At 40.0% G+C, this 24320-nt stretch overlaps 1 protein-coding gene, 1 long non-coding RNA gene and 1 pseudogene across 3 annotated transcripts; 2 read left to right on the forward strand and 1 right to left on the reverse strand.

Moving 5' to 3' along the window:
- The first annotated feature begins 277 nt into the window (after positions 1 to 277).
- LOC146652763 (uncharacterized) lies at positions 278 to 4347 on the forward strand. 2 transcript variants are annotated; one of them, XR_014907579.1, is made up of 4 exons: positions 278 to 393; positions 1601 to 1700; positions 2796 to 2840; positions 3399 to 4347. It is a non-coding gene; the product is annotated as an uncharacterized LOC146652763 (long non-coding RNA). The 2 variants fall into 2 exon arrangements; XR_014907578.1 differs by lacking the exon at positions 278 to 393 and adding an exon at positions 439 to 881 and having other exon boundaries at positions 3399 to 4344.
- Positions 4348 to 7570: 3223 nt separating this feature from the next.
- Positions 7571 to 15679, forward strand: LOC146652764 (uncharacterized). The gene is made up of 2 exons (XM_085381228.1): positions 7571 to 9584; positions 14399 to 15679. The coding sequence occupies exons 1-2, from the start codon at positions 8654 to 8656 to the stop codon at positions 15676 to 15678; spliced, it is 2211 nt and encodes a 736-aa protein (XP_085237354.1). The 5' UTR covers positions 7571 to 8653; the 3' UTR covers position 15679.
- Positions 15680 to 16505: 826 nt separating this feature from the next.
- LOC146652765 (NACHT, LRR and PYD domains-containing protein 3-like) lies at positions 16506 to 22026 on the reverse strand (annotated as a pseudogene).
- Between the last annotated feature and the right edge of the window lie 2294 nt (positions 22027 to 24320).

Genomic DNA, 24320 nt, shown 5'->3' on the forward strand with positions numbered 1-24320 from the left:
TCCGTTTGACTTACGTTTGTTAACGGTGGGATGCTGGCTTCATGTTCAACACAGGATTTCTGCTGCTGGGGATCTGGAATTGGATTGTTTTCTGCTTTTGCAGCACTGTGTTGGTCAGCATTTTGACAGCTTTCTTCTGTGTTAGCTGTTTCTTGGCTGTTAGCATCTATATTCTGTGCTGTATCAAACTCCTGCTCAGCAGAATCGTCCAAAAATTTCACACGTGACAAAACCGTTTTGCCAGTAGTGGTGTGGACAGAACAGTTTTCATGTACAGGGGAGTTCTGGGAAGACCTCAGCGGTGATACTGCTAGTGACTGTGCACACAGGTCCATTACGTCCTCTACAAAACCTACAAGCCGCTTAGCGGGGAAGCAATCCGGATAGCCTGAGGTAAGCGCTTCCAACTGCTTGATCGAAAAACTACTGAACAAGTTATCCAAGAGGGATACCAAAGCATGTACTGTAGAATTATCCCCATTGGTCTGAACTGTTTCATCATTTGTCATTGTGTTACAGTTCGAGCTTGCCATTTCACTTTTTTGTTTTTTATGTCTAAAATGTTGTTTTGTGTTAAACTCCGTGTTTGAACGTTTAAAGCGCTGCTGTCCCGCTGTGTGAATGCGTTTCAACTGAACAGCCAGGTCTATATATAAGGTCGGTTTAAGGTTTCTTTGTAACGTCAGGTGACGTTACAAAGAAACGTCACCAGTCAAAGGACTGGCCCGGCTCGTCATAACGAAAGGGGCGGGACAAATCTGTTGCTTAGCAACTGAAAAAAAGGCACACCGCGCTGAATGCTACATCCGGCCTGCGACGGTACACCGCCTCCGCACCACCGTTTAAACATGAAGTGTGGATGTTAGAAGATCCCAAATATGGTGAGCTACTGGGAAATTACTCACGTTTTTGTTCTTGAGAGTGAGCGATAATAAGCGACATTTTATTGAGAAATTACAGTAGTCTGTCTACAAAAACTACAAAAATGACCTAAATAAGACAGAAGTACACATTCATTTTTATCGTTTTGTCAACAACAGGGCGCATGAGGTTTGTTCAGTATTTGTTGTGTCTACAAGGCTCAGGCGCCCCCATGAAGTGTCTTATTTGTATAGTTGAAAGCATTATAAAGGAACGCAAAACTAAATTACATATAATTATAATTCTTGGCACTTTCTGGTGTGTGTGAGTTAGTGTTTCTCTTTTATGATTTGTGGGTCCAGCATCAAATTTAGAATCCTTCCCATCACACATGAGGTCTTGAATAATCATCTTATTTTAAAGACCTCGTAGTTTGATAGTTTGCTCTCAGACTGTGGGCTTCCTTGTGGTTTTTAGGATATTTAGAAGTAGAAGGGGATCATCCTTCTGTGGAACCAGCTCCCAGTTTGAATGCAGGAGACGGACACTATCTCTACTTTTAAGATTAAGTTTCAAAGTTACCTTTTTGCCAACGCATATAGCTAGGGCTGAATCAGGTGACCATGAATCCTCCCTTAGTTACCCTGGGACTACCCTGCTGGGGGATTCCCACCATGTGTTTATACACCTCTCTGCATTCAATAATTAGTTCTTGTTCATCTCTGGCTCTCGTCCACAGTGTGTCTTTTGTCCCCTTTTTCGTCTCCTCATCCCCAAAGGGTCGCAGCGGGCTGCCCCTCCCTGACCGTGGTTCTGCCAGAGGGTGCTTCCTGTTAAAAGTGAGTTGTTCCTTCCCACTGTATTGAGGTTTTTTCTTTTTAATTGTAGACTTTCTACCTTACAATCTATACCACCTCGAGGAGACTGTTGTTGTGATTCAGCTCTGCATAAATACAATTAAATCGAATTAAGTGGGTTCAGCTGTTTTGTGAAATAAATGTGAGTGACATGGTAAGTAATAGCCTGCATGTAACTCATGGTAAGAAGAGCAATATCGCCCCCTCCTGGTTCAACCTTTTTTTCTTTGCAGTAATCTTTCCAATAATAATACATATGCACTAACCTCATGCTTGCTGTTAACAATAGCCTAAAGACACAAAATCAAGTTTAGTTTTTTCCTTAAGTTTATGTTTTTTTTTATATGGTTGGCATTTATTTTGTTTCTTTTTAATAATTATATTGATTCTATTGATTGTTTGCCAAGCACTGAGGTCTCTGCTTAGACTGTGCTACTGGGATCACTGATTTAAAAATGAGGCAAAAGCACCAAAGTTGTGCTCAAAAATAGTACAGTGAGCTACAAGCTGTTGCTGTAGTAATTCTAACACACTTATTGTTTTTAAATACATACATGTTTAGTTCTTTTAAACCTAATTATTATTTTTTTTTTTGCAAAAGTGTCACCTAAACACCCAAATATACGTAATTCAAAACTTACTTTAATTATTACCCATTTGGCTGGTAACATGGACCCAGTCTGATGGATAGTTACTGAACAGATAGTCTTTTCTTTAAAGGCTGCATTCAGAGCAAATCATTGTAAAAACAAGACAAGTCAATAAAAAACAAGTAATAACTATAATACTAAACTACAATAGAGAGAAAATCCAGTAAATATAATTATATTATGTAAAAAATATACAAATATTTACCTCTAATTTAAAAAGACATTACAAGGGTACTAGTTTCATTTTAATCTCAACATAATCTAAATTGACACTAAATCAGTTTAAATATTACAGCTGAAGGTGATTTTAATAAATGTACTGCTGCTTGACTTTGTTTTACTACTGCAGTATAATTTATCATGTACAAAAGCTCCAAATGTTGTTTCTCTGACTTAATGTTCTGATGACGTTTGTGTTACTTTGCAGGAAATAGTCAGGACCCAGATGAACCTGTGCTGGAATTCAGTGTGGGTGAGTAATATGAGCATTTATGAAGGCTGTCCATGACCTGTAATTAAATTTAGCGTCATTAGTGCCACTCATTGCAAGTGACAGTGCACATGCTTTCAGCATGGAGTCTGCTCTTATGGTAGCAAAATAAATTCAGAAAATCTCCATCAAAAAGCAGCTCAGCAGCAGAAATATATATGGTCAGCTGGTTGTGAGTTAATGAGCATGTGAAATCAGTGTGAACATTTTGAAACAACAACTCTCCAACCTCGTAATTGTAAGACTGCCTGTGCAGCCACAGGAGCCTTCAGAGAGTCTTCCTGCTTGTCTCTTGGGTTGATTTGCTCGTGTTTTCTCACCCAGTCAATGACTGTAAAAGGGCTGGACTAATTGGAGGCAGGTGTAATTGATTGCACTGATATGCTAGTCTACTTATAGCCCACATTACAAACACTGCTGTGTTATTTTGTCTCTCAGTGCAGGTATGTAATGTGACAAAACCTCTAATGATCTGATATGTTTGGGATGGATGGGCTGTGAATTATATAGTGTATTGTCTTATTTTGTCGCTCTGTGCAGGCTTTCTACTTACAGGGTGGTGGGTCTCAGAGGACAATTGCTACCCCTGTTGAAGTGAACAACGTGTGGAGTGCAACTGGCTTTGTGGCATAGCTGGCTCTGGCCTTGGACTGTGTGTTTTTACTTTGTACCTAAATGGGACACTGGACTTCTAACTACTATTCATTGTGTTTATAAATAAAATTTTAGAATTTTATTGACTGTCATCTTTTTGCCCACGGTTGGTGAGACCTAGAATCTCTTTGTGTGTGTGTGTGTGTGTGTGTGTAACATCAACAGGGTTTTGCATAAAAGAGTGTGAGCAGGTCAAAAGGTCAATTCATTTATTGTAGTTTTATGGCAGCACCCTCTAGTGGCCTTGAAGCAAACAGTCTCCTAACTAAGCCATGGCATCTCTGGTCTCTCCTACTTTTGTGTGCTCTGCTGGAGGAGCAGCATTGGATCTAGTGATACTGAGTAAGCTGATTAGGACAGGCCTGGAGAAATGTGGTTTGCATGAAGTATCAGGAAAAAAACAACCTTGTATTGTAAAATAATAATACACGAATAATAAATACTTTTCATGACATTCAGATTTCTGGACTCACGAGTTCATAGAACATTAATGTTACGAAACATTGAGAAGTCTTAAAACTACATTGTATACTTATTATTTATTTACTTTAATCAGATTTGACTGGTATTTTTAAACATTAAGTTTTTGTTCCTTCAACTATTGTATTTAAGCTTATGACTCACTCACAGTATGTTTATATAACTGCCTAAAAAACGGTGAGGATGTGGCCGCAGTGGCTGAGAAGCAAGAACTTTGCTTTTTCTTTTTTTTTTTCTTTTTTTTTTTTTAAATTGGGAAGCATAAATGAACATACCAGAAAACCCTGCACGAAGGAGCCATATTTGTTTTTTGTGTGTGCATAAGATGAAGCTTTAGTATTATTACACATATGATAAGGATGTTAGCATGCAACACACAAACTCAAGTGGTGTTGCCAAGATAGTTGCTGACTGGCAAGAAACTTCTAGAAGAAATCTGGTGACAGTCCAAAGCACAAATGAACATGTTTAATACTCGTGCAAGACCCTGTGGGAAGGTGCCAGATTGCTGTATTTTGTGTGACTCAGGAAAAGTGCACGGTGATGACTAAAGCTTATAAAACATCTCTCTCCTTATGTGTGCATATATGAGAAAGAAAATTCTGCCAAAGCAACTTTAGCTTCTTGCAAGCATCAGTACACAAAGGATGCTAACACAAAGCTAGCCAAGAACCAAGAGTGATTTTAAAGTTGAACGTATGCCGACCCCAGCAGCCAAAGGGAGCTCCGGGGAGAGCTTCTTGGGGTCCAGTGATGTGTCCTGAAGAGACGACATGAGCTCTCCCTCCTGTAGGCCCACCCCAGCAGTAGGTGCTGTCTGTCTCATTCCGAGTTAACTGCTACTCCTCTACATCTAAACGAGCCAGTTGAGGAGGTTCAGGCATCTGACAAGGGTGCCTCTTGAACGCCTCCTGGGTGAGATGTTCCAGGCATGTCCCACCAGGACAGACAGGACACACCCAGGACATGTTGGGGAGATCACAGCACTCAGCAGAGAATGCCTCAGTGTCCCCCAAATAATGGAGGAGCTGGCTCGGGAGAGTAAGGTCTGGGTCTTCTCTGCTTATGCTACTGCCACCGAAACTGGACACCAGATAAGCTCAGAAAAATGAACAACCTGTTTAAATAAAGGTTAATTTAAAAAAAATGTTTGTCATTAGCTAGTCTGTGTACATGTACTTCTTCTCCAGTGTTGAAAATGTTAAACTCACAACCTGCACATTTTCTGGTTGCATCATCAAATAAATACCCCCAAAAGTAGTCTGAGTACTTTTACACTGGTTTTATGCTGCGATATTTTCAAAGTCTTTCACTGAACACATTCAGTCACACATTGTTCATAATTTATTGGAAGTTTATTGTTTAATGTCCTGTCTAAATAACTTCAGTCACCATTTGTATTCATTAATGAATAACTGACTTCTAATATTAAAAGAAATAGAAACTGTTGTGCTGTTGTTCACGTAGAAGGGCCTGCTGCTGGATGTCCAGACTTTGTGCGTCAGCAGGAGGGTCAGGGTACAGGGTTCGAACCTCCTCATGAGATGTCGTATCTGCTGGATAAAAGCAAGCTACATCACATCTGGGATTGTCCTAGAGCTGCCCTACAGTAACAATCAACTGACTAATATATGAAATACTTGCAGTAGCACAATAATAAACACAAAGCAAAAAAGTGTTTAGTGAAGATAAAAAACCCCATCAAAGTTTTAGTTTGGATAAAGGGAGACAGAGCACCAATCTAAACAAGTCTAAACCATCTGGCACCTCCACACTTGTAAGAACAGCATGACCAAAGTGATTGTAGGAGGAAACAACCTTGACTTCCTTTACATAGCTTAGTACTGAGAATAAAAGAAAAGCATTAGAAGAATTATTTGTGCTTCTTCTTCTTTCGGCTGCTCCCTTTAGAGGTCGCTACAGTGGATCATCCGCCTCCATCTCTCTATTTCTAGCATCCTCCTCAGTCACACCAACCCCCTGCATGTCCACCTTCACTACATTCACAAATCCTTTCTGTGGTTGTCTGAAAACATCATCCACGGAGACTCTTGCCTGATCTCATCTGTCAGCCTCTCCATCACCAGTGCAAACAAGAAGGGGCTCAGAGCCTCTCTCTGATGTAATCTCAACCCATCACATACCTCTCTGCCCCTCAGGACTTTCTTATGCAGCACCACAGTTACTCTCTTCGCACCTTATCATAGCCTTCACTCCTACCCTCTCTATGCCTCCCGTCTCCATCCTCTTCAGAGTTGCCTCACTTCCTTCTCTAATTCAATTTTCGTCCAAAGTACTCCTTCTCCCTTCTCAACACACTTTCTTCACATTAGCACATTTCCATCTCTATACTTGGTTACTCTCTTCCAGCACAATTTATGTGCCTTGCCATTCATTAAAAATCATTTTCTCCTTAGTGTCCAGCCTCACATACAACTCACTACTCAGCTGTAACTTTATTAATCCCTCGGGAGGGGTCCTCTGGGGTTTTCACAAAGCTGAATAAACGTCAAACAGAAAACTGATTAAACAAAGTGTGAGACGGTGGAGAATTGACGCCAGCGCCCGGTTACATTTTAGACAGCAAGGAGCAGACGCAGTTTCACTCCACCGAGGGAGCTCGTGACGTACTACGCGGCTTTCTTTAGACCGCGAAGGCGGGTCCTCAGGTGGAAGCAGCCTCTGAATTTGGACACCCCCGCTGTTTCCGGCCAGCCAATAATAACGGTGACATTTAACGTATTTTGTCGAATAAATAAACACTGTAAAATATATTTGCCCCCCCCCCAACAGCCCTTTGAATGTTGGCAAGTATGAACCGTCTGCTCGGTGTTTCCTAAAACGTTAAAGCACGTTTGGCTTCACACTGACAAACAGACCCAGCTTCGGCACAAACCTAAACTAATATGACACCGGAGCGGAAAGGCTGATTATGTTTCCAAGATGGTTTGTGTTTTTTAAAAGGAAGGAAACCTTCCTCAAAGCGGGCAGAGCAGTGGAGCCGCCGAGGGAAAAGCACACGATACAAAAACTGTAGAATTAAAAATATAATTTATTATGTTTAAATAGTTAAAAATATAAAATGAATTAAAACAACCTTGGCCAAGGGAAGACAATAAAAATCAATAACACACAACATTAGAAGTCCAGTGGAATCCACTACGGCCTAAAAGTCACAGAAAACTAAGAGGTCCAGCGTAGTATTAAAAGAGGGAAACCCAGCGGAGTCCTCGCCTTCCTCCCCGCATTCCACGTCCTGGTGCACTGAAGAAAGGGAGGGAGCGGCAGTCACTATTCCTTTGGCAGTTTACTTTATAAAAAGGATAAGTCAAAGACTTACCCGGGTGGGCAGAGCTCTCAACTCCGCCCGCCGCTTCCTCAAACTGCAATCGGCACCGCGGTCTCACTGCTTCTGTTCTCCCGCAGTGCACGAGCTGGCTCTTGTCGTTATTGCCACCAGACTGCCGCTACGCGTCCCTAGTCGCTGGTCATCTGCCTTTTTTTCCTCTGATCGTTTCCCCTTTCCAGTCGCTGGTAATCTCTCTTTCCAGTCGCTGGTAATCTCTCTTCCCAGTCGCTGGTAATCTCTCTTCCCAGTCGCTGGTCGTCTGCTCCATCTGATCATCTCTACTCTCTGATCGTCTCTCGCTCTCCCCTCTGATCGTCTGTGTCTTTCCTCTGTCTGTCTCGCATTCTCCGTGTTACATTTTTGTTGAACACCGGCTCCAAACCTCTTATGTGTCCTTGAGCACTCTGTAAATTACCTTTTCTTTTCTCTCAGGTGTGTCCAATTAGTAAAAACGGGGGGAAAGGCGGAGTCTCTCCAGGACAATTTGCCGGCAACTAAAAACATGCAAACTAAATAAAACACTGCACAAAATACATGCAATATAAAAAATAAATATATACACTTCACATAAAAATACAGCACAGCAAAACAACGTCCGTCTTCCCTGGATGACACTAACTAACCGACCAAAGAGCCGCGTTAAGTGGCGATATCACTAACGTCAGGTAACTTAGCCGAAGGTTAGCTAAATTTGACTTTGTAAGACTTTTTCCATTACGCTAACATTTGTGATATGACTGCACTATGCTGCTGTTGTTGACTCCACTTAATTCTACAATTCTTTCATTATGCTAACATGTGTCCTGGTGTATATATGAAGTGGGATAAAAACCCAGAACTAACTTTTAAGAGTTTATTTCTTCTCCGCTTCGACCGTCGGCCATTTCCCCAAAACGTCCTCCAACCTATGATTCCAATGAATCCTGGTGGGTCAGGAACTGCTTTTAAGCATCTTGTAATCGTCGTTCCAACACAGCGTGTTTGTTTTGATTCGTAGACCCCGAAAATGGTGCCGGGCTCCCACAATGCATTGCGGCGTGCCGTCAACTCCAAAGCGTCATTCAAATCTGTGAGCGCGCAAGGAACGCCGCCTCTCCGCGTGCGTTTCTTGTGACGTCACTGGCAGATCAAAGGCGTTCGCGCTGGTCTGTCAGTAACGTCACAGACAACCGAGCCTATAAATAACGGCTCTCAGACAGAAAAATCAGAACTCGATGCTCATCTGTTTGCAAAACGTTCAGCAGTCGGCGCTCTGTAATACAAGAAAATTCTCACACGCTCAAACGGAGAAAATCTAATTTGTGACACAACAATGGAAACCATCAACGAAAATTCAATCGTGGTCACACCAGACCAGATTATCCCGCCAATCAACAGGTGCTTTGAAAGGCTCTCTGAAGTTCAGTGGAGCATTATAGAAAATGGAAAATGCGACTCCAGCGTCCATGCCGTGCTCGCTGATATGATTTCTGAAATCATTCAGATCGCCTCTGCCAGCATCCTGGAGATTGCCCTTCCTGTTATTCAGGAACCCATGATAAGGGAAGAGTTTATGGATGAGGGGAAAATAAGGGTGTCCCTCGGAGACTCGATCTCAGCTGCCATCGCCGGCGCTCTTAATGTCTCAAAACAGCAAGATAAGAGCGCTGACAAGCTGACGCTGATGGTTGAGGAAGAGATCTCAGAAAAGGTCAGCTCAACCATTGCACTGATTGAAAAAAGCCCCGATTTCCCAGTAGACCCTGCCGTTTATGTTAGCGGCAAATTTAGTAGTATTAAGAAACTACACCGCATGGTTTGTTGCGCTGCCTCATGCCTGAAAAGGTATGCAGCATGTAAGCTGCGCTGCCAGTGTGGGACAAATGGGTCTCATTCCAGTACAGAACGTACTGGTTCAAAAATATCAGTGAAATCAGCAATCGCAGAGATTTCTGTTATTCTGTCAACAAGGAGCTCAGATGGAGAGATGACAGGAAAAGATAAAGATGAGCTCCCAGAAGAATCACAAAGCCATATAAAACCCACTGCAGAAACACAAAGTATCCAGGCTCCAACCCCAGTAGAAATGGTTGCAGTTGACATCGTAGGTGAGATACTTGCTAACATGGATTCAAGCAGTGAAGAGCTCTGTGAGAAATGTAACTTACCCAAACCTGCCTTTAATGCAGGCTTAATTATCCACAAGGTGAGACACTTCTTCTCCAAATGTGTGCCATCCACCTCACACGCCAGGCTCAAAGCACGCAAACACAACTTTTCCATGTTTGCAAAAAAACAATTTGAACTAGAAAAATTTGCATTTCCTGCGAAAATGCAGTGTGGATGCTTAAAGCTGAAGCTGTATGCAAAAAGTAGCTGAAAAAGCTGAAAAGTTGCAGAAATTGTAAAAACTTTGCAGAAGCAAAAGAAGTTTGCTAAAATGGAATAACTTAGCAGAACTGCAATATCTTAGAGGAAACATAATACTTGGCAGAAATACAATAGCATAGCAGAATTTAGCAGAAATATTGTAACTTACCAGAAACATGATAACTTCTCAAAAATACAAGAATTTAGGAGAAATAGTATAAGATAACAGAAAGAATATATTTAGCCAAAAATACTTAAACATTACAGAAACACTATGATTTAGAAAAATAGTACAACAGAGCAGAAATATTGTGATTTACCAGAGACATTGTGATGAACTATGAATATTGTAATTTTAAATTAAGACTATGTTTTAGCACAAATATTATAATTTGGCAGAAATACTATAATTTAGCACAAATACTATAAAAAAGCAGAAATACTATAATTTAGCAGAAATACTATATTAAGCACAAACCCTATAAAAAGCAGAAATACTGTACTATGATTTGGTAGAAAAAACTATAATTAATCAGAAATACTATATTTGGCAGAAATACGGTATTTGGCACAAATCTTATAAAATAGCAGAAATAGTATGATTTAGCACAATAGTAATAACTTAAACAGAAAAATTGGAAAAGCAAAAATGGACAGCTGAAAAAATGATGAACATGCTGAAGGTCCCTCAACTATACTTGTTAAATGAAAAAAATCAGCAAAAAAATCTATAACAGCCACACAATCACAAATATGTACACATAAGAAAACACACATGCACAGAGAGACACACACACAAGATCCAATTCAGTCAACCAGTCTAAATATATTGAATTTGAATCTTAGAATGAGATCATCCCATTAAAAGCCTCTCTCTCTCTCTCTCTCTCTCTCTGTCACACACACACACACACACACACACACACACACACACACACACACACACACACACACACACACACAGAGGGAGAGAAAAGTGAGTTTCTAGGTCAGCCTGGGAGCTGCTGAATTTGAATCCACCAATCAGAGAGCCTGTGAACTCTTTCCCTCCAAAACAGGTGCATCCTTTTTACACACGCAGCACAGAGAGACACAGGATCATTGCAGTCTATTTCTCATAATGACGACTCCCCTAAAACAAATGACCATAATTTCCTAACCGTAGGAGCTAGAACGGTCATTCTTACACCGTTTTGTTCAGAAGAGATGGGGGAATCTTCAAGTGTTGACAATTTATCATTAAAATATGAATTTTTAGAGATATATGACACGGATGACTTGTTGACTTAGAAGCCACGAATTCCCCAATATGCAAATTTGAATACCTGGAGCACACATACATGATTGGCTGGCTGGGAAGCTGTGAAGGCCCTGATTTGTGGATTTGAATTCCTCAGCCCTCAGATATGATTGGCTGGCTTAGAAGCCATGAAGTCCCCAATATGCAAATTTGAATGCCTCAGGACACATATATGATTGGCTGAGAAACCGTGCAGGACCTGATTTGAAAATTTGAATGTCTAAGTCCTCACAGAGGATTGGCTGCCTGGGGACCTGGCAGAAATATATAGAAATACTATGATTAAGCATAAATACTACATTTAGTAGAAATACTATGTTTTAGCACAAATCCTATAAAAAGCAGAAATACTATAATTTAGCAGAAATACTATATTAAGCACAAATCCTATAAAAAGCAGAAATAGTATGATTTAGCAGAAATACTATAATTTAGCAGAAATACCATATTAAGCACAAATCATATATAAAGCAGAAATACTATATTAAGCACAAATTCTATAAAAAGCAGAAATACTATATTAAGCACAAATCCTATTAAAAGCAGAAATACTATATTAAGCACAAATCTTATGAAATAGCAGAAACAGTATGATTTAGCACAATAGTAATAAGTTAAACAGAAAAATTGGAAAAGCAAAATGGACAGCTGAAAAAATGCTGAACATGCTGAGGGTCCCTCAAATATACTTGTTAAATGAAAAAATCAGCATAAAAATGCACAGGGAGAGAGAAGTAAGTTTCTAGGTCAGCCTGGGAGCTGCTGAATTTGAATCCACCAATCAGAGAGCCTGTGTACTTTTTCCCGCCAAAACAGGTGCATCTTTTTACACACGCAGCAGAGAGAGGCACAGGATTATTGCAGCCTATTTCTCATAGTGAGGACTCCCCTCAAACAAATGACCATAATTTCCTAACCGTAGGGGCTAGAGCGGTCATTCTTACACCGTTTTGTTCAGAAGAGATGGGGGAATCTTCCAGTGTTAACAATTTATCATTAAAATGTGAATTTTTAGAGATATACGACATGGATGACTTGTTGACTTAGAAGCCACGAATTCCCCCAATATGCAAATTTGAATGCCTGAGGCCACATATATGATTGGCTGCCTGGGAAGCCGTGCAGGCCCTGATTTGTGGATTTGAATTCCTCAGCCCTCAGATATGATTGGCTGGCTTAGAAGCCATGAAGGCCCCAATATGCAAATTTGAATGCCTCAGGACACATATATGATTGGCTGGGAAACCGTGCAGGCCCTGATTTGAAAATTTGAATGTCTAAGTCCTCACAGAGGATTGGCTGCCTGGGGAGCTGGCAGAAATATATAGAAATACTATGATTAAGCATAAATACTACATTTAGTAGAAATACTATGTTTTAGCACAAATACTATAAAAAGCAGAAATACTATAATTTAGCAGAAATACTATATTAAGCACAAATCCTATAAAAAGCAGAAATACTATATTAAGCACAAATTCTATAAAAAGCAGAAATACTATATTAAGCACAAATCCTATAAAAAGCAGAAATACTATATTAAGCACAAATTCTATAAAAAGCAGAAATACTATATTAAGCACAAATTCTATAAAAAGCAGAAATACTATATTAAGCACAAATCCTATTAAAAGCAGAAATACTATATTAAGCACAAATCTTATAAAATAGCAGAAACAGTATGATTTAGCACAATAGTAATAAGTTAAACAGAAAAATTGGAAAAGCAAAATGGACAGCTGAAAAAATGCTGAACATGCTGAGGGTCCCTCAAATATACTTGTTAAATGAAAAAATCAGCAAAAAAATGCACAGGGAGAGAGAAGTAAGTTTCTAGGTCAGCCTGGGAGCTGCTGAATTTGAATCCACCAATCAGAGAGCCTGTGTACTTTTTCCCGCCAAAACATGTGCCTCTTTTTACACACGCAGCACAGAGAGGCACAGGATTATTGCAGCCTATTTCTCATAGTGAGGACTCCCCTCAAACAAATGACCATAATTTCCAAACTGTAGGGGCTAGAGCGGTCATTCTTACACCATTTTGTTCAGAAGAGATGGGGGAATCTTCCAGTGTTTACAATTTATCATTAAAATATGAATTATTAAAGATATTTGACTTCTAATGCACCATAACTGAGTAGAGCGAAGCAAAAACTGCCTTGACTTGCCCTCAAACAACGCTTTGTGACTTGAAATCTATTTGGAGTATCGATATCATTCTTTCACCGTAAGAGACAGCAGGCTTTGGTGAACAATCATGGAAATTTTCAGGTCTCTGTGGAAATCCAAAAAAAAGTTATGACGAGAGAAAAAAGTGGTTCATTTCCACAGTTTGAAATCTGAAGAAATCTGAGCGAAGGACGAATTTCCTACCCTCAAACAAGTCCAACTCATTTCAGAACGGTAATAGGTGAGAAAGAAATTCTTGAATTGTGAGCGTCAGGGGTGTCTGAAGATATTCGGGGACAAGCCTCATGTCTTAACTTTGCTTCGTTAAGGAGATATGACGATTCGAATATGCCTCTCATTACAGAAATCCAGCGGTGATTTTGAACAAGCTCTCCATTCACTTTATATGGAGAGTTTTCTGACATTGTGTTGGTCTGAGGAGATTTGCGAAAATTCTATAAATCCCACAACAATGATAGTGACATTTCCTGAAAGCCAGCAAAAATACCTACGTTTTGATGTATAATTTGTGGAAGTTGAGTGAAAATTGAGCAAGTAGCAAACAGTTGTTCGGACATGAAGAGAAGACTGCAAAACCTTCAGTGACACACTGGAAGCCAAGAGCATAGCAACCATAACAACGCATGTATTTTGTGAAAAATCACAATTTTGCAACTCAAAACTTTAAGAGGCATAAAAGTAAAACAGTAGAAGATTTGAAAAAGCTGAATCATACCTGAATAGCCCAATAATTTGTGAACATTTTAAAATTTGAATGGTTGTTCTAGGTGAAAATATGAGGAAGTAGTTAAGTTTCAAAAACAAGCAAATTTTAGCAGAATTTTGGAAGTTTTCCATTCATTTCAATGGGACAAATTAAAGGAAAAAAGCTTAATATTTTAAAAAGTATAATAGCAAAAAATACCAAAAGTCATAGCGCACATTAGCAGAAATAGCAGAATAGTTTAAAATTTGAACGGTGAAAATCGGCTGAAAATTGTGGAAGTAGTTAAGTGCCAAAAAGTGTACGGAAGCAACTAGAATAATAATAATAAAGAATAAAGAGAAACAGGAACTCAATAGTGTGGATGCTTAAAGCATCCACACAAAAAATGAAAACAGAGCTGAAAAAAAGAATAAAGGCAAACAGGAAACATTTTGTTTGTCTACAAAACATTTGCAATCACCCCAAGAAGGAAACTGCGCCCTCCAATGAAAGTATAGTTTTCATTCTCCCAGGGTCAGTACCTGAAACGGCTGCTCCCCAGAGTACAGAGGCTCATCGCTCCCCTTCTCGACATACGGCAAGCCTGGGAACCGCAATTAAACGTTCTTCTTCAGTCGACTTTAACGTCATTAGATCAGACGTTAATCAGTTATTTGACAAATTAACAAAGAAAGAAGAACTCTTCCTCATCGATAAGACCTTGGGGGACTTTAAAAATAGTGGGCATATCAGGAATTTTACGGAGGACTTAGTGGCAAACCTGTTTGATCTACTTACGGTGGATCGAGGCTATCAAATCCCCATACCTCTAATGGGTAGGTCCCTCTCAGACACGGTCATCTCCAGGACTCCGAAATCAGTACAGGGCTCAAAGCGTCGCATTTCTGCTGAAGTCCTCTATGTCCTCATAGATGACACAGTAGAAAGGTTTTTGCAGAAGCTTTTACTCTTCTGCAATGAAGAGAAAGATCAAATGATTCAAATGGACAAGATTTCTGGGGCCCTGGAAGACATCCACAACTTTATTAAAAGAGCACAGACCACAACACAGGAAAAAAGCCCTGATTCAGATGGCAGAGGAAAAGAATCTGGTGCATCACTTCCAACACCAAAACCTGGGAGCATTTCTCCAGATAAATGCTCTGTGGCATCTGACAAGTCACCTCGAACGCCACAACCTGGGAGCATTTCTCCAGATAAATGCTCTGTGGCATCTGAAAAACCACCTCAAATGCCACAACCTGGGAGCATTTCTCCAGATAAATCATCTGGAGCCTTGAGCCTGAAACACTCTCTCAAAGATTCCTCCAAAATATCAGAGATGGATTCTGTGTCAGGTTCATCTTCTGATGTTGAGAAAATTTCCAATGACCTTGCGTTGCTCCTTATCATGAGAGTCATCTATAAATCTAAACCTGAGACCCAAAAGTTTGCTGCTCGGATCGCAACTACTACAAAAGAAATAGACACGGTCATCAACCGTCTGAGCAATCTAATGCAGCCTGAACTCAGCAGCACAGCGTCTGCCACAAGTCTGACAAATGACAAGACAAAGTTCATCAAGAAAATAGCCAAACGCCTCATCAAGGAGTTTGGCTCCCCAGACAATGTCTTAAAGGCTTTGATGGCAAATGATTCATCTTTTGATGAGGCTCTGATTAGACATCTAAAAATCACTCTCGGAGTCATCCCGGGTCCCCCAAAGACGTCCAAAATATCCAGGTTTTTTTCTGCGGTGGGAAAAACATTGCTAAAACCCTTCAGGTGGTTCACTAAAGCCAGAGATCATTAAAATGACCATTTTGGCTTTTCCCACTGCCCTGCTTCTTTTAAAATCTTGAAGCAGACTTTTAGCACCAAATCCTTTTTTTAAAAACATCACCATAAAATTTTGGGATCAGCCCTCAAATCCAAATTTTAGAACTGTAGTTCACGCCATCTCGTCTCCTTTTGATTTCCATCCCCCCAACCGGTCGCAGCGGATGGCCGTCCCTTCTGAGCCCGGTTCCGTTGGAAGTTTCTTCCTGTTAAAGGGAGTTTTTCTTCCCCACAGTCGCCTCGCGCTTGCTCAGAGGGGGATCATTTGATTGTTGGGGTTCTCTGTAGTACAGTAGGGCTTTGACCTTACAGTACAAACAGGGAGGAGACTTTGGCTTGATTTTTAAAATATCTAATTCGGCATGAAATAAAAAAAATCCAAATTAAAAATGCATTCCAAGTTTGTTTGTGTTTTTCTTCTGTTGTCAAATATGTAGAAAGTGTTACACGTGTGATTTTAGTCATTTTGCATCAGTTTGTAGCCGACGTGTCTGTTTGTGATCATCCTGCATCTGTTTTTGTCTGATTTGTGTCTTAGTTTGGTCAATTTACATCACTTTTGTGGCCCAATTTAGTTGTTTTGCATGTATTTGTGGCAAAATGTGTGGACGCTGTTTGACGTTGCTATGTTTTGTCTTAATGCTTCACTTTGGTTGTTTATGTATGTGCTCATTTTGATTCTAGATGTAGACCTGACATCTGAAAATTAGCACCTAGTCCACTTCGAACATTTTTTTTAGTCCAAATAAAAAAATTTGGACTAATAAAAGTCCAAATAAAAAAATGTTAATACATTTTTTTTTATTTCGCCAACCTTGTAGAGCAGTGGTTCCCAAACCTTTTTTGCTAGGCCCCCCTTTGTTTTACAAGAAAAATGTTCGCTAAAAAATATTATTAGCCAAAGCTTTCACTGGAAGTCAGTTACTGGTGTCAGGCCAGCTCCCACTTCTTCTTTTGTGTTACTTCTGCATATAAGTATACACAAAGAGACATTGAGACCTGAATCACAAATAAAAGCCACCTTCAAGATTAACAAACACTGTTTAAAGAGCTCCGTATAAACTTCTGTGTGCAACAAGGCCTCTGTAGCATCCAGACCACACTGATCTAGGTCTTCTTGGTAGAAGAAGGTGTTTCCTTTTTCCAGATGTTTAAATGCCAGCCTCCCCAGATTCAGAAGAAATTTCCTTTCAGCCATCTCACTTGTTTCATGTCCCCCCACATGTTTGTTCCCCTTCTTCATCTGAACCAACAAGAAGTGTGAGTACATGTCAGTCAGGGTCTTGGGCAGCTCTCCTCTCTGCTCTGTAGTCAACATGTGCTCCAGAACTGTAGCAGTGATCCAGCAGAAGACTGGGATTCTACACATGATGTGGAGGCTCCTGGATGTCTTCATGTGGGAGATGATTCTGGACAGCTCTTCATCACTGAATCTCCTCCTGAAGTACTCCTCCTTCTGGGCATCAGTGAAGCCTCGTACTTCTGTTACCCTGTCAACACGTCTAGGAGGGATCTGATTGGCTGCTGCAGGTCGGGGAGTTATCCAGACGAGAGCCGAGGGAAGCAGATTCCCCTGGATGAGGTTTGTCAGCAGCTGGCTGACTGATGACTTCTCTGTGACATCAGACAGCAGCTTCCCGTTGGTGAAATCCAATGATCCAAGTCTGCTTTCATCCAGGCCGTCAAAGATGAACAAAAGTTTACAGACAGCGAGCTTCTCTGCTGTGACCTTCTGTAATGTTGGATGGAAAACATGGAGCAGCTCCAGAAGACTGTACTGCTCGTCTCTGATCAGCGACGCTGTTGGTCAGAACCACTCTGATGGGTCTCTGTTGGTCAGGTAAGGCTTTAAAGGTGTCGTGACACCTGACTGTAATGTCATCAAGAGCCTCCATCTTGGAAGCTGTCTCCAGCTGCATCACCTCATGTTGGTTATGAACGTCTTCATTCTGTCCCTCTGTGATGTAGAGCTCAGTGTAGATCCTGTTCGGGAGGGTTCCACTTCCTGTATTATCAGTTTCTTCAGTCACACTTTCAAACCTCCTCCTCAGACTGATCTTATATTCTTCTAAAACCTCTTCCAGACTCGCATCTGCTGATTGACAACAAGAAACCAAAAAGAATGAAATGTCTTTAGTGTGTGAAACTGCATGAAAAACAGACTTTTATCTTTTGACGGGAGGGATGGGAATGGTGTTAAGCATTGTAAATTGTAAATAAGCTTCAGAAAATAGTAAATCGTGTAACATGACATTTTCGGCATTAAGTTATAACCAGTGTGTGACTTATTTAAAACATTTTGATTCATAATCAGAACCTTTTTTTGTCACAGCAGAGACAAGAAGCAACTGTTAAAAATGTTCCTAATGAGACATTTTAAGAGGAGGGAAAATCCCCCTCATACTGGCTTCACATCATTGGCTCCCTGTTAAATCCAGAGCTGAATTCAAAATGCTTCTCACATAAAAAGGGCCATAATAAAACAGCCCCATCTTATCTGAGAGGCCTCACAGTATCATATCAGATAGATGGAGCACTTTGCTCTCAGCCTGCAGGTTTTATCCTGCCCTCCTCCCCTCATTCCAACCAGTCGTGGTGGATGGCGGCCCGTCACTGAACCTGGTTCCGTCTCAGTGTTCGACTGTACAAAGAGAGAGTTTTTCTTTCTTAATGTCTCCAAGTCGTTGCTCGTAGGGAGTTGTCTGAGGCTTTATTACTGAGGCTTTACCTAACACTATAAAGTGCCTTAAGGTGGCTGTTGTGACTTGGTGCTATATGAATAAAATTTAAGCGATAGCAGAAAAGCAACAAAAACTGTTAACCCAAGAAAATAATGGAAGGAAATAGTTCTGAATATGCTTAATACGCGAATCCTCATCTTATATAGTTCATGTAATCTGCTACATGTAATTTCATTCAGTGTGATGTTATATGTAATCTGTGTGGGAAAAACGAGTTATTGTCGTCTTAGTGAGCTCTGTGGGTCAGACGTTTCTGGCTCTGTACGAAGAGAGGGCTCGTGAGCGCGCTCCATTTGTTCTCCATGTGATCCTTTACTCTCTCTGTGCTACTGCGTCTCTTTGCCTGCTGTGCTACACCCTGGGATTACTGTTGCTGTTGTTTGGCCATTTACATGATTCTGTTCTTGTTGTACAGTAGCTGCTTAATAAAGTGTGTACATGAACTCTGCTCTTCTTTAGATGATCTTTTGTTGAGTGTTTTTTTTTGTTTTTTATTTCATCTAAAAATCTACAAATGACCAGCTAAACTTTTGGCCCAGCAGCACACGCAGCCATACAAACTATTTCATTTTGAGCTGCTGCTATGAAATCAGAGCCAAATGGAAAAGCCTGCTGCAGCGTTTTTTACTCTGATTTTCTGTTTGTATTTGGATTCAGCCAGTATCCAGTATTTTGATCATTTATTTCCAACAAACAATTGAATCCTTTCGTTTCTAACACATCACCCAGTTTGCATCAGTATTGATCTCCAGCATGTTTTTCTCCGCGCGAGAGCCATTATGTTTTCAGTGTGTTCCTCTGATTGTTTTGAGTAGTATATATTGAGGATTGCCTGATATTGTGAGCAGGTGGGGAACATGACAGCTGAACTTTAGCAAACCAGGTGAAAAATAATTAAGACAATCACAAAGCAGGAAGTAAAACTAACGTGAGACATGAAAGGAAACAACATTCAAAGTAAAACAGGAAAAAAACCTATACCATAAAAAATCGAATGAAATCTTTTTCATGCACCTACAAAACAAGAAGTCAAGTTTTCAAAAATGTGTTCATCAGCACACGGATACCGACTCTTACTTTGGACAGAGATGCCACAACTGGTAGCGACTGAATCCTCTGAGACATCTTGACCCAAAGCACAGCAGGACAACTGCTCCTCCTCCTCCACACCAACATCACTGTTCTCTCTGAGGACACAAAGGGAAAATTATTATTACCAGTGCAACTGTCAAAGTGACCAAAGTGACTCACACGCAGGTGTTTACAGTGCATTCATCTGTAGTGAATAGTGAAGCACAGTTCAAAAAGACAACAGGACGAGTTGATGCAGGAACTTGCCTTAGTTAAAGGTACAGCTGCACAAACTAAGTTCAAACCTGATCCTTTTCTATGCAGAGCTCTTCTCTAAGGTCAAAAGTGTTCTCCTCAAGGTTTCCCACCCAATGACTGCTTTCAGTTTGTCACGTTAGGTGCAGTGTGGAAGATTATTCCACGATCAATGGTCTTTGATCAATGATTGTTGATCAATGGTCATGACAATTTGCATATTCATGATCAAGGAACTGACGTCACAGCCAGTGGGCTGGTTTCAGTCATTGTACAAATGTACTGTTTATAAGACTGGAAAGCTGCAGTCAGCTGTGTGTGACCACCCAACAATTTATCGTTGATGGAGTTCATCTTGTTCCAGAACAAGGAAGGGAAAATGCAGCTTTTTCCCTTCTGCTGTCTTTCTCGAACTGAGCAAAACTATGACGTGGGAGAAGTGGAACTGCTAGCTGGCGGGAGGGAGCAGAACACCTGCTCATTGTTCATCGTTTGACTGACCACAAGCATCTTGCATATCTCACAGCAGCCACTCAAGACAAACCAGGTGGGCCCTCTCCTTTGCTTGGTTCAACTGTGTTATGATCTATAGACCCGGCAACCCAAAACGAGAAACCCAACACTTTGTCCCGTCAATTCTCAACTTCTGATGCCACGGCAGAGGAGACCATTATTTTCCCGCCCTCCTGCATTGTTTGTTTGCTGTACTAAGAGATTGAGTCATTTTCTGCAATGCATAGCGGGACACATGTCCCAGATGTTGAACTTCACATCATATCATGCTTTGTAGATACTTGCAAATCTCTATAATATTAAAGCTTGGCATTCTACACAAAAAAGCTATGAAACCCTGAAAAAGAACCAGCTGTTTTTCTGTGTTCTTTAAATTAATATATTGACCATTATTAGCTGCAAAGGCCTTCGAAACGGATTTGCACAGGGCAGATGTATTCAGGTGAAAATGTATGACTATATTATGCCAAGCTTTTGAGGATCTTAATGTCTTTTTCCTTTTTGGCAGTTTTGTTCGCTGACTGTGGCAGATCAATACTGAACTACAGGTTAAAAGTCTTCATATAACAGGAAAATTTTTCAGCTGCATTATTCACTTGGAAACTCAATCTCTGATTTTCAGAATCCATTTGTTCCATTCCAATCATATTACCAAATCATACACTTTTGTTGTTGTTATAAATGTTATTTTGGTTTTAGCGACAGCAATTCTTCGCTTCTTTTTGACTTTTTAAAGATGCATCTTGTGGGCTTCAAGTATTTGGAGTTTCCATCCAAACTTCTACATTCTGAAGCCTCTACAGCTCTGAAGATATTCAGAGATGCTGAACCAAACAACCAACCGTGTCTTCTAAGCCTACATTTTATTTCTTTTTAGTTTGATGACAAAAAGTAGCCCCTCAATCAGCCGTACATCTCTGGGCTCAACTCTAAAGTCCAACCTCCTCCTTAGGTTTGTCCTTAAGGCTAAACGTCCAAATTCTTGAGACGTAACAAAATTCAGTTAAAATGAAGTCTTTATTTTAAACTAATCTTACAAACCAATACCAACTAAAAATTGGCAACTAATATTACCAAAGTCACTTTGACTATTCTCATAAACTGATCGGACTGCATTCATTTTATATATAAAGCTCCAGTCACCTCAAAGTGTTACTGGGCACTGCGCTGGTATGGAATGAGTGATAAACGTCTGTACAGGTGTTTTTGAAGTAATAATCATCATAATCTCAAACTTCCAGGAGTAAACTCCACTGACACCAAGTCCACCTGTTTGTCCACATTCTTTTAAAGATTTCAAAGTGAAACTTTTTGCACGGATACTGTGGAATTTTCTCTTCTTCCTGTTAAACCAGTCCTCTCCCACTCAATCTTACTTGGCCTTTTAAACTTGTAATTGTTTCTACATACTGATTTCACCTATGTTCTCTATTTCCTTCGTGTACATTAGAGACAGTATCTTACTTTGTGTCGGTCACAGACAGACGGCTGGATCCTGGAGACTCCAGATCACTCATCTTCAGTCAGTCTGAGAGAGAAACCAGCAGTACTGACTGTGAAAGGAGAACCAGAATCATGGTGAATCTCTTTTCAGGAGTCACATCCAAGACTGACAGAACAAAAAATGAAACACACTCATGGTCTCGTAAAAAGTGACTGTGAGGAGAAGGAGGCAGGCCTTCATCAACACAAATCAAACAATTATTAATTAATTCGATTTTTGATGGAAACGGAAACAAGCAAAATACGCACTTACTTTGACAGTTAATGATAATTATACTACTGTTTAACACCGCGTGTTTCCGTTTGAGTTAATCTAATTATGGTTCTGTGAAATAACACTCAGTGATTTTCAGAGTTCAGTCAGACTGATCTCAGAGTTATGTCCGTGATCACCACTGTATGAAAGCTTTAGTCACATTTAAGGGCAATATCACCAAAATACAGTAAAAGATCTCCTCCTTGAATGTTTCAGATAAAATGGAAAACAGACTCATGCAGTAAATATTCTTTTATTGGAGAGAAAACTGTGCAGTATAATTTACTCGAGATGTTGAAGATATGAGAGCATTAAACAGGCTGATGTTTGGAAGAGGCTCTGACAGGAGAGAGATGATACAGAAACATGGCATCCTTATAAAATACTGACACACTTTATGAACGGACAACTTTTCACAGCTCTTTGAACATTTAAATGAGCTGCATACTTTCCCCACTGAAACCAGCACAATCCCTCTGTGATGGAAACAATATTTGAACTAAATGTACTGTGGATAAATCAAAGCATTATCAAAGTTGTCCGTGGTTCCCTTATTTTTCCTTCTTTCCCTGTCAGATCCTGTCCTGCAGGATAAACATGACTGAGTGGTTCCCTGCATGCAGCTGTTACAGTTTGTGTTGGAGATACTTCTGCAAATACAGGAAGCAAATATCTAAAAACTGTTTTCAATGTTTTTACCAGTCTGTCAACTACAGAGAGCTGTCTGTTGTCCCCCTGTTCTCCTCTATATCTCTCAGCTGATGCTGGCTCCTTTAAATGTAACTTTATTAATCCCTCGGGAGGGGTCCTCTGGGGTTTTCACAAAGCTGAATAAACGTCAAACAGAAAACTGATTAAACAAAGTGTGAGACGGTGGAGAATTGACGCCAGCGCCCGGTTACATTTTAGACAGCAAGGAGCAGACGCAGTTTCACTCCACCGAGGGAGCTCGTGACGTACTACGCGGCTTTCTTTAGACCGCGAAGGCGGGTCCTCAGGTGGAAGCAGCCTCTGAATTTGGACACCCCCGCTGTTTCCGGCCAGCCAATAATAACGGTGACATTTAACGTATTTTGTCGAATAAATAAACACTGTAAAATATATTTGCCAAACTGATCCATTTTATCATTAGGCTAGTATATATGTGTATCGTCACACCTATCTTCCATTTGACAGTCCTCATATTCTCAATTAAAAACTAAAACAGACATTGAAAATAACAAAAGCTAAACATTTAAAGAGGAAACAAAAATGTAAACTAATAAAAAAAAATAAAACGCAAATTCTGCTCTACATTATCTTTATGTGAACCATAAAGACTCAACAAGAGCAGCACACTCAAGTGAAAGAATAAATAGATCTTTATTGGTCTCAGGGTCATGATTGTACAGAGCATGTGCAGAACATACAAAAGAAACGATGGCACTTGGAATGTTCCATTGTAAAAATGTTTTTTAAAAAAGCACAGTTCATAGCAATATACAGACTCACAAAGTAAGAACAAATATTCAAAGTTTGTTTCAAGGCTTTAGTGTCATCATGTCATCATCACAGTAAAAAGTATGGATGCTTTGCCCTTTGTAAAATACTAAACCCAAACTTTTTTGGACCAAGGAAATAAAAACAAACACAATGTTAAATAGTGTAACATAGGAAAGCACATTGAAAGACATGAAACTGTCGCTATAAATATAATGATAGGGCCACTTATCATTACCCTTTTGTTAGAGATACCAAGGAAATTTCATTAACCAGGTAAAAATGTGATCATGTACCTGAAAACATCCATTTCAACAGTTAAAGAGCAGTTATTATTGCTACAAAAATGTATACTCTGTATGTGCCTAATGCATTTCTTGGGGAGTCAAAAAACATACAGTATGGTCCCACAAATTCACTGTAATCAGGCCATGAAGCAGAAAACGACAGAAGATAAAAACGTAAGGCATGAATCACCTTTCTTTCCTTTAGTGATAAGCAGCTGGTAGCCAATGTCCCACAGCCCTCTGACTATGATCCTTCACATTCAACTTTCAACATTTGATAAAGTATCTAATAAAGTGCCCTAATGCTTAATGGGCACATTGTCTACCATACAGTATCACATAATACATAACCACATCTGGAATGCTACTCAAAGTTAAAGACTTCTATTATTCAGTATAATGCAGTGCTTTAGTGAAAATACAATAATGCTTAAATACTTGAACAGCTTGGGGTCGACTGGCGATTTACTTTGTGAACTCTGTAAACATCTCCCAGATGAGTTCATGCTGT

This window comes from Rhamphochromis longiceps, linkage group LG15 (assembly GCF_057381845.1).
Source record: "Rhamphochromis longiceps isolate RC_006_pf linkage group LG15, R_longiceps_female_GT1.1, whole genome shotgun sequence".
In the NCBI taxonomy this organism is placed as follows: Eukaryota; Metazoa; Chordata; class Actinopteri; order Cichliformes; family Cichlidae; genus Rhamphochromis; species Rhamphochromis longiceps.

Excerpts from the sequence above, each read along its gene's own strand:
- LOC146652764 (XM_085381228.1), top strand. The coding sequence starts at position 8,654 with ATGGAAACCATCAACGAAAATTCAATCGTGGTCACACCAGACCAGATT. Across the intron at positions 9,585-14,398 it reads ACACGCCAGGCTCAAAGCAC|GGTCAGTACCTGAAACGGCT; the intron begins GCAAACACAACT and ends TCATTCTCCCAG.